Genomic DNA, 21,472 nt, shown 5'->3' on the forward strand with positions numbered 1-21,472 from the left:
TGAAACCAAGTTTAGTTACAAAAACACAACATTGTCCATAAAAACAATAATGCAGCTCAAGTGATCCTAAAACGTTCCCCATGAAACCATTGAAATCATACTAGAATCTACTACTCATTGGCGTCACCACGTTCTCACATGTCACCACATAGCTGGGAGCTGACAATTCTGCAGACCCATGCGTCACGTAATATTGCCATCAGTTAGGTCGGCCATTATCTGTTGTAACTAGGACAGAAACATCAGAAATGTGCCAGGATTTCCACCTACATTCTCAACCCCCTTCCCATCTCGGAGTGATGCACAGTCGGGGTCACACTGGATGAGGGGATCTCAGTTTGAATTGTACAATTTTGGAGAAATATTGTGACGTATGAATGCTTTGTTACTTCTGAATGCATACTTGAATTAATAGCATGTTTTTAATCTTTTCCTTTCAGACTATTGAAGAAAATGAGGTGTATTTGCCCAATGATGAAATCTGGGTTTATGACCTAGATTGTGGATTGTGGTAAGTTCTGAACTTGTGAATTTGTTGCATTTACAGGGTTCTTTTTTTGGGAATATTTTGAAATCTAGAGGTGTTAGCTGGGTAAAATCTTAAAATTCACTTGTTAAACAAATTAATATGTGGTACACTAGCTGTAAAGCAGAGTGACAAATGTGTAATGAAGTCTTTTATAACCGCAAAGTGTGATTGGCTTGATTAAACCAAGTGTAGTGTCAGTGAGTTGTCTGTGATGCAGCATTTGTTATCTATATTGTGTGTTGTCTGATGTTGAGTCACGTGCGATATTGTTGGAACGTGTAATGAGTAAACATAAAAGATGCTAAGTGGTAAAATGGGTGCTGGAATGAAACCAATGTCTCATTGTGATAGCTGTTCTCGTCTGTATACATGTTCACATCTGTGCACAAAATACCATTCAGAGTTCTGACAAACACAGGTGTGTTTTGGGTTGTATAAATATTTGTAATTGAATCTGCAAATAAGAAGCACCCAACAGCTTTAAAAAAAACCTGTGGCCCTTCGGTTTCCAACTGAACATTTAATAGGAGCTTACAACCACTGTACCATTGCACCCAGGTATGCCACATTGCAAAATGTCACTCTTACGGCACAACTAGAAATCCTTGCTGTTCAAGGCAGAAAGACATCTCACCCATTAGCTTTTACTTTATACTAATAGGGGTTACTAACAGTAGTTTATAAACCAGTGAATTGTGCTTCATTGTTTTACTGTGATCTTGGAGCAGACTGGTAAGGCAGATTTTTTGTTGTGGGCAAGGGGCCAGCAACCATTGACAATTCTGCAGTAATATTCCCACTTCCAAAAGCTCTTCAACAACGTAGCTTGTATGAGAGGATTATAATCCAAACAGTACACTCATTTCAAGCTATAATACGCATTCAACTGAAATCAGCCAAATTAACTCCATCCGAGTTACTAAAGGGCATCCGTGTGTAGTATATTTGCCATTAGATGTCAAAGAAAATGTTCAAACTTTAGGAGTACAGCGACCAATAGATCAATGTTTGATTGTACTTGTTAATGGTGTACCAACAAAAGACAAAATAATTTGGCAACAACTAGTCGACTTAAACAAAGTTAGACGAGCCCTACAATATCTAAAAGAAAACAATGAATACTACATAGATATAAACATAGAGAAAACCTTTAGAGAAACCACCCAAATAATTGAAGACTCACAGCAACTGGACAAATTGAACGTGTAGATCCTGTTACAGCAGCCAACATTTTAGACCAGTATACAATTCACCCAATACACTCCAAAGACACCATTGAAGATGCATTAGAAACATATCAAATGCATCAAGCCAAAGGATCCCCATTGAGCATATGGGAAAACAGGGTAGAAGCACATTCTTTTTCTCCACTCTTTCCTACAGGAAAAGGAGGAAGATATGATGCAAGGTCAACACAAATTAGTGCATCAGAATATCGTTCTTTAAGAATGTATTCTGAAGACCCCAGATTCAGACAAAATGTTGAATACGTTTTCCACCTTCTGAAAGTGAATTAGCAACTCTGTTACGGAGTTGCGCACACCTTAAAAACAGGCTCTAACTTTTTAAATATGTCTGCTACCCAACTACTACAAAAACTAAAAGACAAAGATGAAGTTTTGCAGTTAAATATCCCAAACCTCTTGGCAAACATGCGTGGTGCAAAAGAATACTGGTTCGGACGAAACGCTGATGTATGTTGTATCCTAAGGAGCCTAGGCCCACCCACATTGTTACTTTAAGTTGTGCAGAGTACGCATGGCATGACTTGCACAACTGGTTACGTACTGCACACCAAAATAAAGAGGGAATCGATATCAAAATACAGGCGAACTCTGTTCTCTTGACCCGGTCAATGTATCAAGATACCTTTGCCATCTCTTCATTGCCCTGCTGCACTTTATCTGCAATAAAACTACCCCTTCACTCTGAGAAGTGCAACACTTCTTTTGGAAAAAGGAATATCAATCCAGAGGAGCACCACTCATCCACATGTTTTTGTGGATAAAAGATGCTCCTAAATGTGCCCATGATAGTGACAACACTGTTTTTAAAGTTTATTGAAAAATACATTACCGGTGGTGACCTACATACACAAATCTTACGCTTGCAAAAACATAAGTGTGGCAAATATTGCTTACGTAGATATAAAAACAAAGGCAAATACTATACCAAATGTCGCTTTGGCTTCCCTATACCAGTTTGCACAAAAGGACAAGTAAATAGCTTGATGTCTTCTGTTAGACAAGGTGTAAAAGGCAAACCCCCTAAAACACATACAACATTAAAAGGGACGAAGCATCCAAGTACATCAATGATTACAATGCAATCATTGCCCTTTTGTGGAATGCAAACATAGACATACAATTCATTGCAGACAATTCTACTGCAGTTGTAAGATATGTCACAGCCGATCTCACCAACGTAGAGAAAACAGAGCTAAAACACATCTGGAATGATATGTCTGACAAGACACTCAAATAAATTGTACAGCTTTGGTATAAAAAAGCTATCCCATAGAGAATGCGGGCGCTACGAAGCTGCAGACCGTTTAACAGGTACAGCCTTATTTATTTTCAAATTTGTTTTGTTAATTTTACAATGTTGTTCAAGGTACATAAGCAAATCATAATCTCCCAACTGTTGCAATATCCCAGCTTCTTCTCAGCTGAATATACGAACAGTAACAACATTGTATTTTCAATATCTGTGTGCTTGCCAAAACCTCAAACATTAGCAACACAATAAACCAAAACAGTGAACAAGAGCTCAACTGGACTTTTCTACCAGCAGATCCCTGAGCTAGGGGAAGGGGATCATGGAACAGGTATTTATGGAGCTGTCCCCTAAAGCACCTTTGCAAAGCCACTGTTGGCCTGCCTCTTACTTTGTGCAGCCCTTAACAGGTTATTCTTCACCTCAAGGTGGTTTGTCATCTGAGGGTGGGAACATTGGTACATTCAGGCTGTTCCACGTTTCAAACGCATCTGATTGTTCACCTTCTCCACCCTGCATATTCCCAGCCCACGCCTTCGTCTCTGCAAGATACCAGCGCTCAAATTCTCTCTACCACTGGTTGTATTGGGGGCCCTGTTTACATTTCCATGACATTGCAATGCGTCTCTTCGCTAAGACACACGCCAGATACTTGAACTTCATCATGTACCTATATTTGTTGGGTCTGGGGTACATTCCCAAAAGACACTCCATTAAGTTCCTGTTACGATCACTGCTTACTGAATCAGATACTCGTGAGACTTCAGAGAATGGAGTATAAGTCGTCCCTTACTGCAAACCCCGTGAACCAGGGTCTCCTGAAACAGGGTGACCTTTTTTTCTAAACACCCTTCTGTCTGTTTGAAACTACAGACAAAAATGTGGTATGGGCAAAACAGCAATTTATACCGCCTTGGTATGCGCCAGGCTGTAAAGAAGGATAAGGAAAGATTTAGTATCTTTAAAGAGGAAAAAGATATGAGAAAACCGTGCTAATGGGACAAACCTGCTAAGTGTGAAGGTTGAGCCTGTATTATATTCTTGAGGGGTATTGCTCTATGAGAATTCCTCCTAATTTGCAGAGACCGGAATCCCAATATTGATCAAATTGAAAAAAACAAATCCAGAAAGTGAAGGATAAAATAACAGAGGAAGGTTAGTAAGGACCTACCCGGGCGGCACAAGGACGCTCTAACAGCTGTAGGGTAGGCACCGGTATGCAGCAAACCGTCTTATCCAAGGGGCACCTTTCTATTGATTTGAACTGTCCACCGCAAGTTAAGAAAAAGAAAGTTAAACAAAATGCAAACTCCAAAGCCAAGGGAATCCCAAACAATCCAGTAAGCGGTCCGAGGTCAGTACAAGGAGGAAGGCATCGGCTAGCAAACCGGGATAGTTTGCCATGTAGTTGTTGTAGAGAAGATGTTTCTCGATTAGTAACCAAAGCCAAGGGAGTCTGAAATAATCCAGTAAGCAATCCGAGGTGAAATGCAAGTATTAAGGCGTCCGTACAACAAACCGGACTGAATTGCAGAAGACTGAAGCAAGTATGGAATAGTCTGGTTTTAGTCATGAGCGCCGAGGCAGGAACCAAGTGAGGAAATCCACTGAAGGGATCAGGATTCTATCCCCATGCAAAGTGTGGAACAAGTAGATGGTGATTCACGGATAGCAATCCGCTTTCCGCAGCTAAACAAAGTTCCAAAAGGAGATACGAAAGAAACGAACCGCGAACAAGTCGCGTAGCAACTTTAATCAGAAGCGCCGGCTCACCAGAAGGGGATTTCCTTTATGGAGTGTTGGAATCCCCTCGTCATTCGGCAGTAGCTCGCGTCGGGGTAACCATGGTAACGAACGAGTTACCCGACGCGAGCTAGGTCGCCTGCGTTTGTGCAGCTGCCTTAGGCGCCACAGAAACTGCCACCTATGAAGCAGGGAGAGGGGGCGTTGACGCCAACCGCCACGGCTGCCCACTCTCGCATGGCGCACTGTGACAATATCCTCGCCCAAAGAGCCCGAAACTCAGCGGGAGGCACGGAATCTAGCCAGCAACAGGGGTGCATGAACATCCTCCACCTGTACCCACAACCTGTCCTCCTGCCCATATCCCTTCCAGTCACTGTAATAATAATGGACACCCCTGCACACTTTAGTGTCCAATATAGCCCGTACTTCAAACTCCTCAGAACCGTTTACCATCAGGGGAGCCAGGGGATTGTGTATCCTGCTACCGGGCAGGCAGGGCTTTAGTAAGGAAACTTGGAATGCCGGTGGATACGCCAATGATCGGGGAGATCCAAGCGGACCAACGCAGAGTTCAGGACCTGAGAAATAACATAAAGACCGACATAGCGGGGTAGCAGATTTTTCTTTCCCGACAATCTCAGCTGTTTAATCGAAAGCCATACCTTCGTCCCCACTGCTTATGAGGGAGTACGGGTGCAGCGAGTATCTGCATACTTCTTGTAGCGTTCTTGTGCTTGTCAGAGGTTTCCTTACTCTGATATGCAGCAAAGCCAGGTTACGGACACAGTCAGCAGCTGCATGGTTATCTAAATGCGGGGACGGATCCAGAGGAATGGACCTAGAATGCCGACCATACAATGCATAAAAAGGAGATGATGGAGTAGAGAAATGCAAGGAATTATTGCACGTAGATTCAGCCGTAGGCAGGAAACAAACCCAACTATCATGATGTAGGAAACCGACGACAGGAGTTACTGTTCAGTGGTGGCATTCAGTCACTCTGTCTGCCCATCGGTCTGTGAATGGTAAGCACTAGAATATCGATCCTCAATACCAAGCGAGGCCGTCAAGGTAGACCAGAAATGAGACCATGATAGATGTTAATCCAGGATATCGGAAAATGTGTTTAGAAAACCGATCCCCCAACACTGAAGCTGACGGAATACCCTGTTGGGGGACGAATACGGCCATCTTAGTGAAATAATCGATGACAGACCAGATAGTGTCATAGCCCTGTACAGGAGGGAGTTCCACGATAAAATCCATAAAAATCATATACCAGGGCCTATGAGGCATCGGGAGAGGGTGCAAAAGGCACACAGATCTAACACATCGGCTTTTGCACTGACACATGCAGAGCATGTGGAAACATACTCAAGAACATCACGTGACATAGAGGGCCATCAACACCATCTCCTCAGTAGATCGTCTTTTGCCTGCTTGGATATACTGCCGCCTGTGAATTATGACACCACTGGAGTGCACTCCATCGTGTCTCTTTAGTAGGGATATATATTTTTCCATGTATGTAAGGGAGCCCGTTGATGATATCGGCATTCAAGTCTGAGTACTGTCAGAAAATTTCAGACCCACGTCTGGAGCTGTTCTCGAAGTACTGGTCTTCTCTGGGCACCGCAGAAGGGGCACCTATATGTGAGAGTGCATCAGCTTTAGAGTGATGTGTAGCTGGACTATAGGTGATAACAAAATCAAATAAAGCAAAAGAATGCTAACTAGCCTGCCGGGCAGACAAGCATTTCCGGGTTTTGAGTGCCAGTAGGTTGCGATGATCAGTATACGCGTTAAGTGTGTCGCGCCCCTAGCAGATGGGGCCTTCATTCCACGAAGGCAGCCTTGATTGCCAACAGTTCACGTTCTGTGATGGTTTCATTCCTCTGAGAAGGGGTCAACTTCCGGGAGAAAAAGGCGACCGGATGAATCCGGCCTGTCCCTGGGCACTTCTGAGACAAGACAACACCTACTGCAATGCCCGAAGCCAACACCTACTGCAATGCCCGAAGCGTCAGCCTCGATCAGAAACGGCTGTAGAGAATCCGGATGCTGTAGCACTGGAGCCGTCGTAAAAGCGGATTTGAGGGCATGGAAGACTTGCTGGGCAGCCGGGGTCCAACAAAAGGGCGATTTGGTGATTGTGAGAGAGGTCAAAGGGTAAGCAATGGAGGAAAAGGAATGAATGAATCATCTGTATAAATTGGCAAAACCTGAAAATGACTGCAATGATTTGATGGAAGTCGGGATAGGCCAGCCTTAACTTTGGAGTTGTTTATTTTCAAACCCTGGTCCGTTAGATCATAACCTAAGAACTCAATCACGTTGGAATTAAAGACACACTTTTCTGGCTTGGCATATAGATTGTTGTCCCTTAGTCTTTGTAGGACTGAACGGATGTGCCCGATATGTTGGTCGTAGGATTCAGAATAGATCACGATGTCCAAATATATGACAACGAAGTGGTCCAACATATCTCATAAAACATTGTTCATAACTGGAACATGGCGGGTGCATTACATAGCCCGAAAGGCATTACCATGTATTCAAATAAACCATAGCGTGTTTTAAGCTGTTTTCTACTCCTCGCCATCTCGTATGCGGACCAGATTGTAAATCCCGCTGAGATTCAATTTGGAAAAAATTACAGAGGAACCCAACTGGTCCAGCAAGAGAAGGTAAGTGGCAAAGGATATTAGTTTTTTATGGGGATAGCATTGAGTGCTCTCTAGTCGATACAGGCCCTTGGATCGCCCCCTTTCTTGGGTACAAAAAATAGCAGAGAGGCAGCAGGCGACTTAGGTCGGATGAACCCATGGGCCAAAGAATCTTGGATATATTCTTTGAGTACCTCTTGAAGAGTAAGAGTATACCCAACCAGAAGGTACTTTAGAACCAGGGATCAAGTCAATGGGGCGATCATACGGGCGATGGGGTGGTAATTGCTCAGTCTTTTTTTTTTTTATATCATCAAATGCATCAGAGTACTCCAGGTATACATCTGGAATTCTGGTATTAGGGTTCTTGATGACGGCCCCCACCGAAGAAAGTGAATCGAGCATAGTCATACAGGGAGATCTTGGGCTTGAAGAACCGTTAAGACATTGAGGACCACTACAGGCAGAAAGGAAGTCTAGCTCCTGTTTCACCCAGTTGATTTGAGGATTGTGAGCTTGTAACCAGGGTAGACCTAGTATAACACCATATTGTGTTGTTTTTATGAGATCAAAAGCCATTTTCCCATGATGTCCAGACCCAGTAGAAGTGTCAAGAAGCTTGGTTTGTTCTGTTACCAACGCAGATAGTGGTTACCAACGCAGATAGTAGTGTGGTACCATTGACTGCATTAACAAACTCAGGCTGACTATTAGGCAAGATCGGAATCCCCGCTAGTTGAGAAAACCGTAAATCCATGTAATTGCAAGTGGCACCGAGTCAATAACGACAAGGGCAAGCATAGTAATCTCACAGCTATTCATAAAAGTAATGGGTAAGTAAACCAACGACAGATCAGGGACCAACTGGGAGTCCAACGGGCAGCTACTCGGCAGGTGGACTCCTTTTACTGCCAAGCTTTGTAGTTTCCCGACTTCCTAACTTTTTTTGGGACAATCGTGTAACAAATGGTCAGCAGAGCCACAGTACATACATAAGTTTACCTTGCGGCAATGTTTTCTTTTGGCACTAGACAACGGGCCACGTAAGATGATATATGGCATTTATAACGCGCCTATACACAAGTGTTTCAAGGCGCGACACAGAAAGGGGGCGGACAGAGGGATGATAGAGACAACGATCCTACTAGGCCAGGTGTCATTCAGATTGTGCAAGTGCAGGGGATGAGGGAGGTCAAGAGGGGAGGGGACAGTGCAGTACATGGGATAATAAATAAAGAATAAGAGAGGTACGGCCAGCTGGCGGCAAGTGCAAGGGTAAGTTCAGACATTGGGTGTCATGTGCTGGTGGGGGACTGTAGGGATACAAAAAATAGTCCCCAAGTGTGGGTGTTGCCAGGGTGGCAGTGCATGTGTGCTACTGGTGAGGGAGGGGACCTGGGCCCAAGATAAGAGGGTGGCCAGGTAACCAGTGCAGCCAGGAGTTCAGCAGGGGAGAGGAGAGAAAGCAGAAGCAAAGAGGAAGGTTTTGAGGTGCTTCCGGAACCGGAGATGGTTCTCCGCAAGTTTCAGGGAGGCAGAGGGAGGCCCCAGCCAAGACGGAGATCTACCACCAACTCGTTGTTGAAGCGACTGACCCTGAGGGAGTTGGAGGCGGATGAGCAAAGAGCTCGAGAAGGAAGATATTTTGGAAGAGAGAGTTGAAGGTATTTGGGCCCCAGGCCCCAGAAGGCCTTGTGGACAATGCAGAGGGTTTTGAACTTAATTCTTGCAGCCACTGGGAGCCAATGCAGAGATTTCAGTCCTGGAGAGATAAGATCCCTGGGTTTGAGGACAAGGACAAGTCTTGCAGTCCTGTTCTGGATAAGTTGCAGAGAGTAGAAGCAGGCAGATTCAGAAAGAGGCTGTTTCAATAGTCCAGCCTAGAGAGAACCAGAGCTCTGGAGACATTGAGCTTCTGGGGGAAGGAGAGAAAAGGAAGAATACCTCCTGAGGTGCAGCTGGTAGTGTGACTTCTTAGAGATGTCGGTGATGTGAGGAGAGAAGGAGAGTGTAGAGTCCAAGATGACCCAATGTTTTTAGCTCCGCAGGTGGGAGCAGGAAGAGGGCCAAGAGAGGCCGGCCTGAGAGTGACAGGAAAGGACGGGAGCGGGTGTGCCGATGAGAATCGCATTCTTACTGGCAGTAAGGCAGAGATCCTTGCTGCCACATCACTCCTGGATAGCAGACACAGTCAGAGAGAGAGAAGAAGAGGTGGCTGAAGGTAGCCTGAAAATGAGCTGAGTGCCATCTGCATAGCACTGAAAGTTGGGGCAGAGAGCAGCAATGCGGTGGGCAAGAAGTGCCAGGTATTGATTGAACAACCAGGGAGAGAGGTTAGATCCCTGGGGGACACCGCAGATAGAGATAGAGGAAGGATCCAAGGTCGATCAGAGAGGAAAGAAATCAGCCACGCCAGGGCCTGACTGGTGATACCCAGGTTATCACGGAGACGGTTGAGCAGGATGGCATGGTTGACCATGCCAAATGCAGAAGAGAGATCAAGTAAGATGAAGACACAGGGGGGTGTTGGAATCGAGGTTGGAGAGCAGGTCTTCACGGATGTTCAGGAGACAAGTTTCCGTGCTTCTGAAGACAGACTGATGGTCATGAAGACAACCAACAGAGTCAGTGTGAAGATTAAGCTGGGAGAAGGCCAGCTTTTCCAGGAGTTTGCCCATGAAAGGAGTGATGTAGATAGGGCGATAGTTATCTAGGCAGGACGGGTCAGCAGAGGGTTTCTTAAGAGGGTGCACAAGGAAGTGCTTCTGGGGGGAAATGGAAGACTCCAGTGGCGAAGGAGTGGTTGCAGAAGTCGACCAGAGCAAGAGCCAGGGAGTCAATGTGGTCCTTGATGGTTTTGGAGGAACAGGGATGAACCTGTTTTGACGAGACTTTCATAGATCGGACTTGTCTAGAAACCTCATCTGGGGAGAACAGGGGAAAGGCAGAGAAGGAGGGAGGTAAATTGGCTGAAGAAGGGCCAGAAGAAGAGCAGGGAGTAGAGTAGGTAGGGGGAGAAGGAGTAGGGGTAGAGGAATCATCCTTAATTGCATGGGTTCAGCGTCAGTATGCCTGACCCCCATATCCAGAGGTTTAACAGCTGTTGGAATGTTGGTCCTTCGTTCCCCCAATCTTTCAGCATGCCTAGCATCTATCTGTAGAACCAGATCCAATAGTTCAGGAAAACCAAGGGGTACTACAGGAACAGTAGCAAGCATATCTTTGAGCCTTTCGAATAAGCATTTATAGAACACGGCAGCCTTCTTGTCCTCAGGCCATCCGGTTTCAGCAACCAATTGATTGAACGAACTGAGCCAAATGAGAAAGGAAATGTGTGTTTCCTTGGCTAATACTAAGGAACTCCAAATCCGTGGCTTGCGTCTTGTACCTAGTATCAAAAACGCAGTTCATAGCCGTGATCAGGGCATCACAATCATATAGCATGTAGCTATTTGTCTCCAAGAAGGGGTTAGCCCATGCAGCCACCACCCCTCCGAGATATGAAGGCACAAATGCCGCCTTGGTGTGGAGGCAGGGAACAGGGCAGGCGACAAAGAGCAATTTACATTGGTTTATAAAGGTCCTATAAGCCTTTGGGTCTCCGTTGAACCTTAAAGGTGGGGCCAAATGGGATTGTGTGGACATGAAGACCGGTACATGCGTTTGGCCCGAAACAGGGTAAGAACACCAAGACATAAAAGGACCAGCTTGGGGGCCATCCTGAATACTAGAACGTGTGGTGTCCTGGAGAGCGTGGACATGCTATGACGAAGGTTGTCCTGAGCAGTGATCATGTCGCCTTGCAATTCCACCACCAACTGGGTGACGGCGGGTAGGGCTTCTGCAGCTTCAATAGAGACTCCTGTTTCTGTTGCGATCACTGCTTACTGAATCAGATACTCGCGAGACTTCAGAGAATGTAGTCTAAGTTGCTTACCGCACACCCTGTTAACCAGGGTCTCCTGAAACAGGGCAAACTTTTTTTCTAAACACCTGTTTGAAACTACAGACAAAAATGTGTTAGGGTAAAAGAGCAATTTATACCACCTTGGTATGCACCAGGCTGTAAAGAAGAGTAAGAAAAGATTTCGTTTCTTAAAGAGGAAAAAGATAATATGAGAAAATAGTGGTAATGGAATGAACATAAGCGTGAAGGTTGAGCTTGTATCCTATTCTTGAGAGGTATTGTTCTATGAGCATCCCTCCTAATTTGCAGAGACCGGAATCCCAATATTGATGAAATGGAAAAATCAAATCCAGAACGTGGAGGATAAAATAACAAAGGGGAAGGCTAGTAAGGAACTATCCGGCCGTACGAGGATGCTCTAACAGTTGTAGGGTAGGCACCTTATCCAAGGTGCTCCTTTCTGTTGATTTGAACCGTCCGCCGCAAGTCAAGAAAAAGAAAGTTAAACAAACAAAATGCAAACTCCAAAGTCAAGGGAATCCAAAACAATCCAGTAGGCGGTCCGAGGTCAGTACAAGGAGGAGGGCATCAGCTAGCAAACCAGGATAGTTTGCTGTGTAGTTGTTGTAGAGAAGGTGTTTCTCAATTAGTATCCAAAGCCAAGGGAGTCTGAAACAATCCAGTAAGCAATCCAAGGTCAAATGCAAGGGTTAAGGCGTCAGCACAACAATCCAGACTGAATTGCAGAAGACTGAAGCAAGTATGGAATAGTCTTGTTGCAGTCACGAGCGCCGAGGCAGGAACTAAGTGAGGAAATCCACTCAAGGTATCAGGAGTCTCTCCCCATGTGAAGTGTGGAACAAGTAGATGGTGATTCACGGATAGTAATCCACTTTCCGCAGCTAAACAAAGTTCCAAAAGGAGATTTGAAAGAAACGAGCCGGGAACAAGTGGCGTAGCAACTTTAATCGGAAGCGCCAGCTTACCGCGAGGGGATTTCCTTTATGGAGTGCCGGAATCCCCTCGTCATTACGGCGGTAACTTGCGTCAGGGTAACAATGGTAATGAATTAGTTACTCGACGCAAGCTAGATCGCCTGTGTTCGTGGAGCTGCTGTAGGTGCCACGGAAACTGCCACCTGTGAAGAAGTGAGAGCGGGCGTTGATGCCAACTGCCACGCCTGCCACTTTCGCATGGCGAACCGTGACCGCTCCATTGAAACCTAGTAGTGCCAGTTTTCCTGCATGCCTGCTCCATGCAAAATCAGAAAGTCTGCAGCTGAGTGCATCTAAAAAGCATATGTATCAGGTCTGCCCCCTCGGCATTACACCCGGGACAGTCGGAGACCGATTCTTTGTTAAATTTGGCCACTCGACTGGGAGCCATATATGTCCAGTGCAATATATTGAGTTGGACCAAGCAGAACCGCATGTTTCGGGACCCATTCTTAACAAAAATCGGAGCTTACTCTCATTGAGTCTCTGTACACTGTGTCCCTGCATTGTTTTCATATTTACCTTTCAGCCTCTCATGTGTTGTATCTGCCCTTCTCAGAAGACATTCATAAATTTGTGCCGTCGGCCTGCAACGATCTACTCAGTCATATAGCAGAGATAAAAGCGCTTAATATCCAGGTTCAGTAGGCCATCCCTCCCATTTTTGCTTGGCCACCTTTAGTATTTTCATGTAACGTACGAATTTGCCCCCCCAGTAGTACCTCTTTCTGCATTAGTAATCCAGCTCTCTGAATTCCCTGTTCCCAATAATATGTGCCTAGGTGTATATGCCATGCATTTCCCAAGTCCTGGCAGCCCCTAGTTCTGCCAGACACATGCAGTTATCCTCTATTTTAGGACCATTTCGGGAATAAGGGTGTTGTAAATTAACTTTCTTCAGTGCCTTCGCCCAGATCTGTCGGCCTAGTCCCACTATCAAACATTGGGAGCCCATGCAAGAACCAGAGACCCACAATGGTTCCTTAAGCCTAGCAAGTCCCCCGCACCCTTGGTATGATAAATATAGCATCTTCAGTGCAATCCTGCTGCAGCCTCCTCTGCATAGAAAACCCCTAATCATAGCTTCAAGGTCTCTGAAGAACTGTGACTGTGTGTAGTAGTGCACATTCGCGAATGCGTACAACAGCCTTGGGAGAATAATAATGTTGGTAATTGAGACCCTGCCCATAAGAGAGTGGCAAACAGGACCAACATCTTATGTACCTTTGGATCCTATCTGTTATGTCTGTGTGTCTTGTGGTTTATGTGCAATCTGGGCCCCTAAATATTTAAACATTGTTGTTTCCCCCTTCAGACCAAGGTCCAGTAAATCCGCCATAGCTTACCGCCTGAGTTCCGCCAGAGGGAAAAGGCACGACTTCTGCCTACTAAATGTGATCCCAGACAGCTTTGCAAATTCTCCAGGAACATCTAAAATAATTAGGAAGATTGTGATTTGGTTCACATAAGTATAATAAAACATTGTCCACATATACAAGATGTCTTGTGCCCCCCACGTCTCCTCCAGCTTCCAAATACTCTTGTCTCGGCTACACCGTCAGGGGTTCCAATGCCAGAATATATAACATTGGTGATACCGGGCACCCGTGGCGAGTTCTCCTCTGGATGTTCCATACCTCTGAGATACACTTCCCAGATTTTACTCTAGACACCGGGCTGGTGTACAGTATTTTAACTCGGCAAATAATTTCCCCCCAAACCTAAAAAACCCCTAAGCGCCACATAAATCCACTCCCAAAAGACAATCAAATGCCTTGATGGGATCGAGTGACACAACCACCAAGTGTTAATGCCGTCTATTGATCTGGTCTACAACATAGTAAAACCGACGCAAATTGAAAGCAGTGCTATGGCCAGGCACAAACCCTGTTTGGTCATCGTGTATTGTATTGGCTATGGCTCTGCGCAAGCGACCCGCCAGTATAGTAGTAAGTATTTTGGCATCATAGTTCAGCATGGCCAGCACGCAATAGGATTCACAGCTCTCCATGGGCTTCACAGGTTTAGGAATCTGTATCACCAGCGTCTCCCTCATACCTGGCGGGAGAATGCCTTTATCGTATGCCTTTCATACACCCACAGGAGTGGCTCTGCTAGCAATGAGCTATATGTTTTATAGAATTCTGACAGTAACCTGTCACTCCCCGGGGCATTTCCTCCCTCACCTCTTCCAAAGAGATAAGTTGATCCAGGGCTTCGGCCTGACTCTTCTAATTGCAGAAGTCGGATCTGGACAAAAACTGCCTCAATCTCCCCCTGTAGTACCTGTGTCGTGTCTGTACACCTGAGTGTAAAAGTCTGTGGAGATTTCATTTATGGCTGTCTTGAGACCTCTACTCAGCACCGCATTTATCCAGCAACATTGTAGTCCGTACCCTAGGCTGCTCCTGCTTACATAACCATGCCAGCATCCTACCAGATTTATCCCCTTCAGCGTGAGTCTGTGCCACCCGTGCCTCATAGTCTAACTTGGAGAGCCTGCCCCAAGCCTGTTTAGCTGCCCTGTCTTGGGCCTTCGGGCCTCTGACTTGGTGATTTATTTTAAAGTGTTTTTAATGACATTTATAACATACAGCATAAATTCACTATTCAGTTGCACATCATAGTGCATCAGTGTACATGGCTGCATACAAAGCTACATTAACGTAAAAAACAAAACAAACAGATGGTCTTTAACTGTGAAGTAACAATCAGGGAACTTAGTTGATGATACAGGGGAGTTCAACTGTGTTCTCATGGGGCGTCTAGTTAAAGCAGCTCAGGGCTCAGTGGCCCGGGCAGTCCAGGCATGGCCTTAATTTACATAAAGGGGCTTGTCGTCCGATAGGTGAAACATGTCCCAGGTGAGCGCCTTCCACGCCTCAAATGCAGGACCCACTTCTTCTCCAGCCTTGGCCACCCCTTCCTCCTACACCCTCGTTTCCGCATTAGACCATCGTTCAAGTTCGCTGTACCACCTGGGGTATCGAGGGCCCCCCCGTCGTCTTCCATGCCATAGCTATAGCTTGTTAGGCCAGCACACAGACCAATGTCCATGAATTTAATTATGTCTGACCTTGCTGATTCTTGGATAGGCCCCTAGTAAGCATTCTTTGGGTGTCTACTCGTACCTGAGCACCCCGGCCGTCCTGCAGGCTAGCTCTATTTTAGCCCAGAATTGCTGCACTTTCGGGCACCTCCAGAACATGTGCATCATAACCGACCCCTCCGAGCCACACCAGGAACAGCATGGGCTAACCTCAGTGTTAAATGTAGCTATCCTTGCAGGAGTCCTATAAGTCCTATATAGGACATTCAATTGGATTAGTCTGAACCGAGCATTTCTTGATATCTCCCGGGGATATGCTAGGATTCTTTCCCACTCTTTCTCAGTAATGGCGTTCCCTAAGTCTGTTTCCCATGTTTGTTTCAGTTTGATGCTCTTGGGGTTGGACCCATCTGTCAGTCAGCATGCTATATAGCCTGGATACTGGTTTCCACCCATCTCCTAAACTGCACAGCAATGTGAGTAGTGGATCTGCCCCAGGCTCCTCAGGCCACTCATTCCAGCATTTCTTTGCCAAGCCCCTGACCCTTTGATACCATAAGAATTGACCTTGGGTAAGCCTTCCTTTTCTCTCATGGTTTCAAACTCCCTGAAAACATCCTCCTCATATGTGTCTCCCCAAGTGTAGATGCCAATATCCTCCCATAGTCTTGCAGTTGTTAGGTCAGCCTTAGTCGCACAGACCCCCGCAGTGTTTGGGATCTCTGGTGAATAGGGGTGGTCGTGCCTAGTCGGTCTTAATACCCTGTCCCAGGTTTTTCTTCCTAATAGTACTATCATTGGAAGGAGGCTCGGGCATTTCAGTGGGACCCGGAGTACCTCCTTCAAGCGCACGGGGAGTACGGTGAGTACAAGTCGCTCTATCAGCTCTGTTTCTGAGGTAGCCTCATCTGCCTCATCTGCTAGCCATTTGGCCACAAAGCTGAGTTATGCGGCTGAGTAGTATCTCTCCAGATCTGGCAGGTTGACTCTGCCCCGTTTGTAAGACAATGATAGTATAGCCAAGGATAATCTGTGTTTGGCGGGGCCCCTGAGTAGAAAAAGGAGGTTGGGCCTTAATAATGTACATTATGAAAGAACTATAGAAATCGTGGTAACACTATCCTCTTGACAATGGAAACCCTGCCCATCACCGACAATGGGAGCCTAGCCCAGAACTTTGTGGATTTTCTGAGCCCCTGTACCGCCAGTGCGGTATACCCCTCGTGTGTCCATGCTGGTGTGTGTTAGGGAGAATTCTCTGTTTAGGCTGAATTTCCTAACCTAGTGAGTCCCCCAGCAGCTTTGCTGGATTTCTGGAGTTTGTTTTTTTCTCCTGCCAAGAGTGAGACTCTTTTTCTCCCACTCTTGGACATGATTTATGGTGTTCCTTTGACTGTTAATGTGTTTTATGGGCTATGGGGTCCTTTACTCCATAGGGTCTCATGTGTTTTTACTATGTGTGTTACACAGCACCCTCTGTGCAGTGACACAGGGGTGTCATAGTGACACCCCACCATAGACTCCATACCCATTGGCTTTACTATTCCCAAATTATGAACAGAAACCGGTACAAACCATCATATTGTGGACGTACTGGTCGGGGCAATTCGATTGCCCCTGGGTCTGTTAGTCGAGGGGGCACGTCTCCATTCCACTGATCGAGTTTTGGCTGGTGGCAGTGTATACTACTTTTTATATTCGACCGCAAATATATCCCTATGGGATTTTCCCATTGTTCGAGGCTACCAACTTTAATTATTTAATTCTCATAGCCTTGAACATACCGCCGGTTTATTTATTTAATATTAATTCGCCGGTTGGTATTTTTTGCCAGGACTCTATTCTAAAATGGCTTTTGTGTTCTCTTCTGTGACTCCAACCCAAGTCGAGCCCTTTGTTCCACTTTTGGCGGGCTTCTCCACAGAAGCCTCCAAAAGTGGTGCCACTCTGTCTGGGAACCACAGGGTGTGTGGGAGGGGGTTTAGGCACCCTGGACTGAGTTACCTTGGTAACTCAAGTCGCACTCTGGTGTGATTAGCATGTTTGATTGACAGCTAGGCTGAGTGAATGGGGGTGTGCTGCATAAAAGCAGGGCTTTGGGGACTGGAACTTCAGAAGTCGCCACAGGACCTGAGAATCCGACTTGGGAGAAACTGAGCCGACCTGCTACGACGACACCACCGGTGGAGCCCTGCGGAACCGACTCACCACTTCCCGACGACAGAGAAGATCTCCCTGCTGGAGAGTCTTCTTCCCCTGACTGGTGGGCACAACCAGTTTACCTTCTTTTCCTCGCATCCCAGGACGTCTTGTGGTTGAATTGCCCGAGCCAAGCACCCTGGCAAACGGACAGCCACTTACCACTGGACCGTGAACAAAAAGGACCGCTCCTTTTAACTGAGAACTCTGCGGCTGGTTTCTTCCCTGGCAGTACAACGGACTCCTGTCTTCCTCCCTGACGAGATCCTCTCTTCCCCCGGACGAAGCACCGACTTGCATCCGCTGTCGGGAACAACTGCCCCCTCTGGAGTATTCTCACCACTTTAAGGTACCGTGTCCGCCAGGCCTCCCTTTCTAAAGATTGCTACAAGGTAATAATAATCCCTTAATCTTCTGGACTGGGCCGCCTTGACCATCTAACTGGTCCCTTTCTTTTGGTCCAACTCTTTCTGAACCTTTTCGAGACTTTTGTGCACTTTTCAACCGTGTGACCTTGGACACATTTCGTTCTGATCCTCTTAAAGTGGATCCGGCTTTCTGAACTCTAACTTCACGGTTTGACTCTGCCTTCCTCTCTTGCTGTGTTCTTGTGAAAGTGTTGGGATCTGTTTCAATTTATACTCTGCTTTTCTCTCCCTTTTAAAATGAATTTTTAGAGTGCCATCTGCGTTAAGCGCTCATCGCTGTCTGAAAATAAGTGGGGCTTCACTTAAGACTTGTCTATATATTCTTTTAAGGGAGTGTATATCTTTTAATAACCGTGTTTTTGAACTGCTTAATATCAGTGCCTGTGTGTTTTATTAGATGTGATTTTAAATAAATAATTATATCTCTTTTACACCAAGCTCTGGTCAGTGTTTGCTTGTTCTACTGTGTTCCTTTTGACCTATTGTGAATACTCTGTATACTGCCTAACTCTTCTTGAGGGAAGTCTGACTGCTCAGCCAAAGCTACCAAGTGAATCTGTGTGGTACAGACTGCTACCAATAGGGTTTACTGCCAAACACCTGTAGTCCTAAATCTTTTGCAGTTGTCCCAGAGGGAACTGCACAGGTTTCTGCCTAACAGTGTGTGCCAAATATTGACCCCAAGGTATTTGAACGTGTGCAGCTGCCATTGAATCCCTACTTCTGGGAGTTCGCTCACCAATCTATCCCTCAGCCCTGCCAGTGGAAATATGCAGGACTTCTTCCTGCTGAAGGAGATCCCTGATACCCTTACATAGTTTTCCAGTATTTCTAAGATTGTTGGTACATTGAGGTGGGGGTCCCGCAGGTATAATAGTACATCATCAGCATACAGGGACACAATATGCTGCACCCCACCTACCACAATACCTGCATCCGAGAACTGTTTCCGCAAGTATATAGCTATGGTTTCTAGCCCCAGGATATAGAGCATTGGCGATAGTGGGCGGCCCAGCCTGATGCCTCTTTGAATGTCCCAGGGTGCCGAGACTGTTCAGCCTATTTTTACTCTCACAATTGGCGCTTCATATAATATCCTGATCCACCCAATGAAATACTTGCCAAACCCAAACTTTTACAGGGCAGCTATGAGCCATTCCCAGTAGATGGAATCAAAAGCTTTTATGGCGTCTACGGATACCACAGCATAATGCTCCTGTGAATTCGATGTTTGCGCAATTATATGCTGCATTCGAATGGATTGTGTCCTCCCACGCATTCCTCATCTTCGATATATCCTTACCTTCAGCTTTGCTGCTTCAGAATTTTTTTTTTCTCTCTCCACCAGAGGGTGCTCCACTCGAGTGGTTTGTGTCCTCCCACGCATTGCTCATCTTGGATATATCCTTACCTTCAGCTTTGCTGCTTCAGAATTTTTTTTTTCTCTCTCCACCAGAGGGTGTTCCACTCGAGGCGGCAGCGTGGATGTCCCTCGGCGGCATCCGTCGAGTGTCGACGTCATCTGTAGTATAATTGCCTCGAGCACGCCCGTTGGCCTCAGTTCCGTTTTTCCGTTAGCTTCGCTTCGGATCGAAATAAAACGGCGCTCCAGTCATAAGCAAATTATGTTGTCTTCCTCAAACCCATCTACTCTGAAAACGGGGTTTAAGAAATGTCTAAGGTGCGGAAGAAAAATGTCGCTGACAGACCCTCACCGTAACTGCCTCTGGTGCCTCGGGTCCGAACATCGGATCAACTACTGCGTTTCGTGCCAATCCATGACCCATAAGGCCTTGAAAGAAAGACGAGGTAAACTGGCGGTGGGGGAGGAATCCGCAAAGTTTTCTTCGAGAGGGAAGAAAGACTCGGCTGAGTCTTTGGCGAAACGCCATAAAAAATCAAGCAGATCGAGGAGTAGATCAAGGAAGTCCTCTTCTTCTTCGTCCAAAAAGGCGAAGAAGAGACAACACCGATCTCCCTCTTCTTCTTCTTCTTCCTTGACTTCGGAGGAAGTTATTATTTGTCCAACTAAACATGACTCCCCTAAAAAGTGGGAAGCATTTAGAGAGTCGATGATAAAAAAGAGTTGAGAACGCGGCCCAGACCCCCTCAAAAATGTCTGTTGAAGGTCATACCTCTACTCGCAAAAGAAGTGACAGAGGAAGGTCTAAAACTAGAAAATCCGACAAATTGTCGAGGTTGTCTTCTAGGGACTCTTCCCAGACTCCTAAAAAGACAGACTTTAAGAAAAAGACTTTAGACGTCGATACGTCATTAAAAACCTCGACGAAAACATCTTCGAAGCCTCTGTCGAAGGCTGTTGAGTATAAGGGTCGACGACCCAGCAGAAGAAAGTTGCGTCGAGTGTTTTGTCGACGACCTTGAAGACTCCTTCGACAGCATTTGTCGTGCCTTCGAAAACATTGAATACCTCGACAACATCGAAGGTAACGGCCACGACTTTGACGCTTCTGTCGACGTCGACACCAACTACAGGGTTGAAACATATTCTTGAGAAAGTATTTCACCCTGAAAGCAGACATGACTTTTTCCAAACTGTCAGCTGTATATGGAGAAATGTCATCAGGAAATGAAGAGGATGAAGAACAAGGTGAACCTGAGGTTTCATCAACAGGGGTAATATATGGTACAAGAGATGTTCCAGAGGAATTAATCAATCCTCAATCAAAAATTCAGGATTTGTATGAATGTTTACAGTCTGCAAGTGGACTAGATACGTCCCCTGAATATGAATTTGAAAGACCAGATCCAGCAGAACATGCTGATTTGGGTTACAGAAAACCTATGAATAAAGTAAGAGTTTATGGGATGGGGTAGGAATTCACCTGTATACCAGGATGATGATATGACAGATATTTTGTCAGGAGGCCCTCAACCAGACCCCATACTTCCTTTTCATATTGCCCTGCAAAGGAGAGTAAATGCTGCTTGGGAAAGACCGGAATCTATTCCAGCAGTGAATAAAAAATATGTGGCAAAATACAGACCTTCTAACTCTGGCCCAGAGTATTTGAGTAAACATCCTTCTCCTGAGAGCCTGGTAGTTCAGGCAGCCACATCAACAAAAAATGCTGCATACCCCACAATTCCTCCTGATGGGGATGACAAAAAGATAGATACATGGTCGAAAAAGGTCTTTACATCAGGGAGCATGGCTCTAAAGTCCACCAATGTATCTTGTACGCAAGCTAGATTCAATTATACTCTGTGGGACTGCATGTCAGCGGCAGCTCAAAAGATCCCGGAAGGAGAGGAACGTGATGGTTTCCTATCCATAATTAAGGATGGTAAGGAGGCTCCTGGAGAATGCCTTCAAGGAGGTTTGGACACTGCTGACAGTATCAGCAGGTCCATGGCATCTAGCGCAGTGCTACGCAGTTTTGTGTGGCTAAGGAAGTCCGGTTTCGCACCAGATGTTCAATCTAGACTTCTTAAT

At 45.8% G+C, this 21,472-nt stretch overlaps 1 protein-coding gene across 3 annotated transcripts in view; it reads left to right on the forward strand.

The window, feature by feature from the left end:
* Positions 1-21,472, forward strand: part of KLHDC1 (kelch domain containing 1) — a 2,530,617-nt gene that overhangs the window by 201,357 nt on the left and 2,307,788 nt on the right. For all 3 annotated transcript variants that reach the window (XM_069637400.1, XM_069637401.1, XM_069637402.1), the window contains exon 2: positions 441-511. In XM_069637400.1, the coding sequence (XP_069493501.1) occupies positions 441-511 (71 nt within the window). The remainder of the gene's footprint in view (positions 1-440; positions 512-21,472) is intronic.

Source organism: Ambystoma mexicanum, chromosome 14 (assembly GCF_040938575.1).
Source record: "Ambystoma mexicanum isolate Mex_15411 chromosome 14, UKY_AmexF1_1, whole genome shotgun sequence".
Lineage (NCBI taxonomy): Eukaryota > Metazoa > Chordata > Amphibia > Caudata > Ambystomatidae > Ambystoma > Ambystoma mexicanum.